The sequence below is a fragment of the Lepidochelys olivacea genome, assembly GCF_965140295.1.
Source record: "Lepidochelys olivacea isolate rLepOli2 genome assembly, chromosome: 10".
NCBI lineage: Eukaryota > Metazoa > Chordata > Testudines > Cheloniidae > Lepidochelys > Lepidochelys olivacea.
In genome coordinates, this window is record NC_140420.1 from 72172048 (window position 1) to 72178166 (window position 6119).

General features: G+C 51.8%; 1 protein-coding gene across 2 annotated transcripts; it reads left to right on the forward strand.

The window, feature by feature from the left end:
- Positions 1-378: 378 nt before the first annotated feature.
- LOC311527981 (uncharacterized protein) lies at positions 379-4937 on the forward strand. Of its 2 annotated transcripts, none has more exons than XM_084642500.1 (2): positions 379-1443; positions 3628-4937. In XM_084642500.1, the coding sequence occupies exon 2, from the start codon at positions 3634-3636 to the stop codon at positions 4756-4758; it is 1125 nt and encodes a 374-aa protein (XP_084498626.1). In that variant the 5' UTR covers positions 379-1443; positions 3628-3633; the 3' UTR covers positions 4759-4937. The 2 variants fall into 2 exon arrangements, with proteins under 2 accessions (XP_084498626.1, XP_084498627.1); XM_084642501.1 differs by having other exon boundaries at positions 3631-4937.
- The last annotated feature ends 1182 nt before the right edge of the window (positions 4938-6119 follow it).

Here is a 6119-nt window from a genome sequence, read left to right on the forward strand (position 1 = left end):
CCCTAGGCAGGGAGAGGGGCCCTTCTGTATAGACCCGAATGGCACAGCTCTCTGCCCCCCCACACATAATCCTTGCTTTGCTTCACCCACATCAGCCCTTCTCAGCATTCGCAGTTGCTCTCCCCCCTTCCAGAGTGGTGCAGCTGTCAGGACAGTACCTTTCCACACACTGGGCTAAGGCTCTCCACTACAGCTCCCTGGCCTCCCCAAGGCCCCGCTCCCGCCTCACAGCTCTCACACTGCAGTCAGGGACCCACATCTAATTGGACTCAACAGCCTGGCTGCAAAAATGTGACCAGTACGAACCAGCTCCTGGAGAAAGGGGAAGAGGGGGTGGGGGGGGGAAGCATCTGAAGCCATTGAACCCTCTAGCAAGAGACGCCAGGCTACTGCCGGAGGTCAGGGAATAGCGGGCACTTCAGTCTGAGAAGAAAGAAAGAAAGAAAGAAAGAAAGAAATTACAAATCCTCTCCAGGGAGCCTCTCTGCCATCAGGGTAGTGGGAAACAATCCCTGGATTTGTCCTCTTTAGGGAGCGTCTGTCTGAGGCGCCGGGATGACGGGTTTCTATGTATAGGCCCACTGAACAAGCCATTATCCTATGAAAGGAGGTAGGAGCCCCCCAGTGCAGAAAGGACAAGGGCCATGGCTGTGCAAGCAGCATGGGGTGGGACAGCAGCGAAGCCTGTCGCAGCACCCGGGGCAAAGCAGCAGCTGGGAACGTAGGAGAGGGAAGGCAGGTGCATGAAATGAAGGGCAGGAAATCGTAGATTTTTTTTAAGTGGCATCTAGGTACGGTGATGGGGGCCACAAAAGCACTTAGGACCAAGGGGAACGTGAGGCCTGAGCCATTGCAGGCCGGGGGAGGGGTGACCCCAGTTATCCCTCCTGATTCCTGGGGCTGCTCCTTGGTAGAGCCCCCATCTTACTCAACACTCGTTTCCACACAGCCTCCTGTTTCCTTGCGCTTAGCAGGGTCATAGAGCCTGTGCACACAGGATCAGGAAGCTGAGGTTGGAGAAAATGCAATTAGTGCAAAAGTAAATGGATCCTGCAGCAGCATTTTAGGTTGGCCCTCCTACAGGATCCACCCCAGGACAGTGCAGTATGTCGCTCTTTTAGGGTCCTTACCAATTACTGTAAATCCCCCCTTTGAGGCCTATTAGCCGATAAGTGAAGGGGTGAATCCAAATGACTTCCAAATGACTTCCGCCAACGTCTCTCTCCATTAGGGCCATGCTGGGATCACATGGTGTTTTTGCTGCACCCTCCTCTCCCTCCAGGGCTGCAGGGAAAGCAGGTGAGCCACAAGCCCAGCCACCGTTAACACGTGAAACTCCTCGCCCCTGTACAGGAGGAAACCTGAAGGAAAACGGACTCATTGGACTCTAGAAGCCGCTGTTCCAGGCCCTGGGGCAGCCATTTCACACGTTACCTCCCGAGGGTATGTCTACACTACGAAATTAGGTCGAATTTATAGAAGTCATTTTTTTAGAAATCGGTTTTATATATTCGAGTGTGTGTGTCCCCACAGAAAATGCTCTAAGTGCATTAAGTGCAGTAACTCGGCGGAGTGCTTCCACAGTACCGAGGCTAGAGTCGACTTCCAGAGTGTTGCACTGTGGGTAGCTATCCCACAGTTCCCCCAGTCTCCACTGCCCATTGGAATTCTGGGTTGAGATCCCAATGTCTGATGGGGCTAAAACATTGTCGCGGGTGGTTCTGGGTACATATCGTCAGGCCCCCATTCCCTCCCTCCCTCCATGAAAGCAAGGGCAGACAATCGTTTTGCGCCTTTTTTCCTGAGTTACCTGTGCAGACGCCATACCAAGGCAAGCATGGAGCCCGCTCAGCTCACTGTCACTGTATGTCTCCTGGGTGCTGGCAGACGTGGTACTGCATTGCTACACAGTAGCAGCAACCCCTTGCCTTGTGGCAGCAGACGGTGCAATAGGACTGGTAGCCGTCATCGTCATGTCCGAGGTGCTCCTGGTCGCCTGTGTGAGGTCGATCAGGAGCGCCTGGGCAGACATGGGCACAGGGACTAAAGTTAGAATGACTTGATCAAGTCATTCTCTTTAGTCCTGTAGTCAGTCCTATTGAACCATCTTATGGTGAGCAGGCAGGTGATACGGATTGCTAGCAGTCCTATTGCATCATCTTCTGCCGGGCAGCCATGAGATGTGGATGGCATGCAGTCCTTCTGCACCGTCTGCTGCCAGCCAAAGATGTAAAAGATAGATGGAGTGGATCAAAACAAGAAATAGACCAGATTTGTTTTGTACTCATTTGCAAACCCGCCCCCCGTCTAGGGGACTCATTCCTCTAGGTTACACTGCAGTCACTCACAGAGAAGGTGCAGCGAGGTAAATCTAGCCATGTATCAATCAGAGGCCAGACTAACCTCCTTGTTCCAATAAGATTACTTAGGTGCACCATTTCTTATTGGAACCCTCTGGGAAGTCCTGCCTGAAATACTCCTTGATGTAAAGCCACCCCCTTTGTTGATTTTAGCTCCCTGAAGCCAACCCTGTAAGCCATGTCGTCAGTCGCCGCTCCCTGCGTCAGAGCAACAGCAAACAATCATGCATCTGAGTTGAGAGTGCTGTCCAGAGCAGTCACAATGGAGCACTCTGATGGGGCTAAAACATTGTCGCGGGTGGTTCTGGGTAGATACCGTCAGGCCCCCGTTCCCTCCCTCCCTCCGTGAAAGCAAGGGCAGTCAGTCGTTTCGCGCCTTTTTTCCTGAGTTACCTGTGCAGACGCCATACCACGGCAAGCATGGAGCCCGCTCAGGTAACCGTCACCGTATGTCTCCTGGGTGCTGGCAGACGTGGTACTGCATTGCTACACAGTAGCAGCAACCCATTGCCTTGTGGCAGCAGATGGTACAATAGGACTGGTAGCCGTCATCGTCATGTCCGAGGTGCTCCTGGCCACATCGGCCAGGAGCGCCTGGGCAGACATGTGCGTAGGGACTAAAGTTGGAGTGACTTGACCAGGTCATTCTCTTTAGTCCTGCAGTCAGTCCTATTGAACCATCTTATGGTGAGCAGGCAGGCGATACGGTTTGCTAGCAGTCCTACTGCACTATCCTCTGCCAAGCAGCCATGAGATGTGGATGGCTTGCAGTCCTTCTGCACCATCTGCTGCCAGCCAAAGATATAAAAGATAGATGGAGTGGATCAAAACAAGAAATAGACCAGATTTGTTTTGTACTCATTTGCTTCCCCCCCTCCCTCGTCTAGGGGACTCATTCCTCTATGTCACACTGCAGTCACTCACAGAGAAGGTGCAGCGAGGTAAATCTAGCCATGTATCAATCAGAGGCCAGACCAACCTGCTTGTTCCAATAAGATTACTTAGGTGCACCATTTCTTATTGGAACCCTCTGGGAAGTCCTGCCTGAAATACTCCTTGATGTAAAGCCACCCCCTTTGTTGATTTTAATTCCCTGTAAACCAACCCTGTAAGCTATGTTGTCAGTCACCCCTCCCTCCGTCAGAGCAACGGCAGACAATCGTTCCGTGCCTTTTTTCTGTGCGGACGCCATACCAAGGCAAGCATGGAGGCTGCTCAGCTCACTTTGGCAATTAGGAGCACATTAAACACCACACGCATTATCCAGCAGTATATGCAGCACCAGAACCTGGCAGAGCGATACCGGGCGAGGAGGCGACGTCAGCGCGGTCACGTGAGTGATCAGGACATGGACACAGATTTCTCTGAAAGCATGAGCCCTGCCAATGCATGCATCATGGTGCTAATGGGGCAGGTTCATGCTGTGGAACGCCGATTCTGGGCTCGGGAAACAAGCACAGACTGGTGGGACTGCATAGTATTGCAGGTCTGGGACGATTCCCAGTGGCTGCGAAACTTTCGCATGCGTAAGGGCACTTTCATGGAACTTTGTGACTTGCTTTCCCCTACCCTGAAGTGCATGAATACCAAGATGAGAGCAGCCCTCACAGTTGAGAAGCGAGTGGCGAAAGCCCTGTGGAAGCTTGCAACGCCAGACAGCTACCGGTCAGTTGGGAATCAATTTGGAGTGGGCAAATCTACTGTGGGGGCTGCTGTGATGCAAGTAGCCCACGCAATCAAAGATCTGCTGATATCAAGGGTAGTGACCCTGGGAAATGTGCAAGTCATAGTGGATGGCTTTGCTGCAATGGGATTCCCTAACTGTGGTGGGGCCATAGATGGAACCCATACCCCTATCTTCGCACCAGAGCACCAGGCCTGCGAGTACATAAACCGCAAGGGGTACTTTTCAATAGTGCTGCAAGCTCTGGTGGATCACAAGGGACGTTTCACCAACATCAACATGGAATGGCCGGGAAAGGTACATGACGCTCGCATCTTCAGGAATTCTGGTCTGTTTCAAAAGCTGCAGGAAGGGACTTTATTCCCAGACCAGAAAATAACTGTTGAGGATGTTGAAATGCCTATAGTTATCCTTGGGGACCCAGCCTACCCCTTAATGCCATGGCTCATGAAGCCGTACACAGGCAGCCTGGACAGTAGTCAGGAGCTGTTCAACTACAGGCTGAGCAAGTGCAGAATGGTGGTAGAATGTGCATTTGGACGTTTAAAGGCGCGCTGGCGCAGTTTACTGACTCGCTTAGACCTCAGCGAAACCAATATTCCCACTGTTATTACTGCTTGCTGTGTGCTCCACAATATCTGTGAGAGTAAGGGGGAGACGTTTATGGCGGGGTGGGAGGTTGAGGCAAATCGCCTGGCTGCTGGTTTCGCATAGCCAGACACCAGGAGGGCGCGGTACGCATCAGAGCAGCTTTGAAAACCAGTTTCATGACTGGCCAGGCTACGGTGTGAAAGTTCTGTTTGTTTCTCCTTGATGAAACCCCCCTCCCCTTGGTTCACTCTACTTCCCTGTAAGCTAACCACCCTCCCCTCCTCCCTTCGATCACCGCTTGCAGAGGTAATAAAGTCATTGTTGCTTCACATTCATGCATTCTTTATTCATTCATCACACAAATAGGGGGATGACTACCAAGGTAGCCCAGGAGGGGTGGTGGAGGAGGGAAGGAAAATGCCACACAGCACTTTAAAAGTTTACAACTTTAAAATTTATTGAATGCCAGCCTTCTTTGTTTTTGGGCAATCCTCTGTGGCGGAGTGGCTGGTTGGCCGGTGGCCCCCCCCCCACTGCGTTCTTGGGCGTCTGGGTGTGGAGGCTATGGAACTTGGGGAGGAGGGCGGTTGGTTACACAGGGGCTGTAGTGGCAGTCTGTGCTCCAGCTGCCTTTGCTGTAGCTCAACCATACACTGGAGCATACTGGTTTGATCCTGCAGCAGCCTCAGCATTGAATCCTGCCTTCTCTCATCACGCTGCCACCACATTTGAGCTTCAGCCCTGTCTTCAGCCCGCCACCTCTCCTCCTGGTCATTTTGTGCTTTTCTGCACTCTGACATTATTTGCCTCCACGCATTCGTCTGTGCTCTGTCAGTGTGGGAGGACAGCATGAGCTCAGAGACCATTTCATCACGAGTGCGTTTTTTTTTCTTTCTAATCTTCACGAGCCTCTGGGAAGGAGAAGATCCTGTGATCATTGAAACACATGCAGTTGGTGGAGGAAAAAAAAGGGACAGCGGTCTTTAAAAAGACACATTTTATAAAACAGTGGATACACTCTTTCAGGGTAAACCTTGCTGTTAACATTACATACATAGCACATGTGCTTTCATTACAAGGTTGCATTTTGCCTCCCCCCATCGCGTGGCTACCCCCTCAACCCTCCGCCCTCCCCGTGGCTAACAGCGGGGAACATTTCTGTTCAGCCACAGGCAAACAGCCCAGGAGGAACGGGCTCCTCTGAGTGTCACCTGAAGAAAAGCACCCTATTTCAACCAGGTGACCATGAATGATATCTCACTCTCCTGAGGATAACACAGAGAGATAAAGAACGGATGTTGTTTGAACGCCAGCAAACATACACTGCAATGCTTTGTTGTACAATGATTCCCGAGTACGTGTTACTGGCCTGGAGTTGTAAAGTGTCTTACCATGAAGGACGCAATAAAGCTGCCCTCCCCAGAAACCTTTTGCAAAGGCTTTGGGAGTACATCCAGGAGAGCCGCGAATGCCAGGGCAAATTA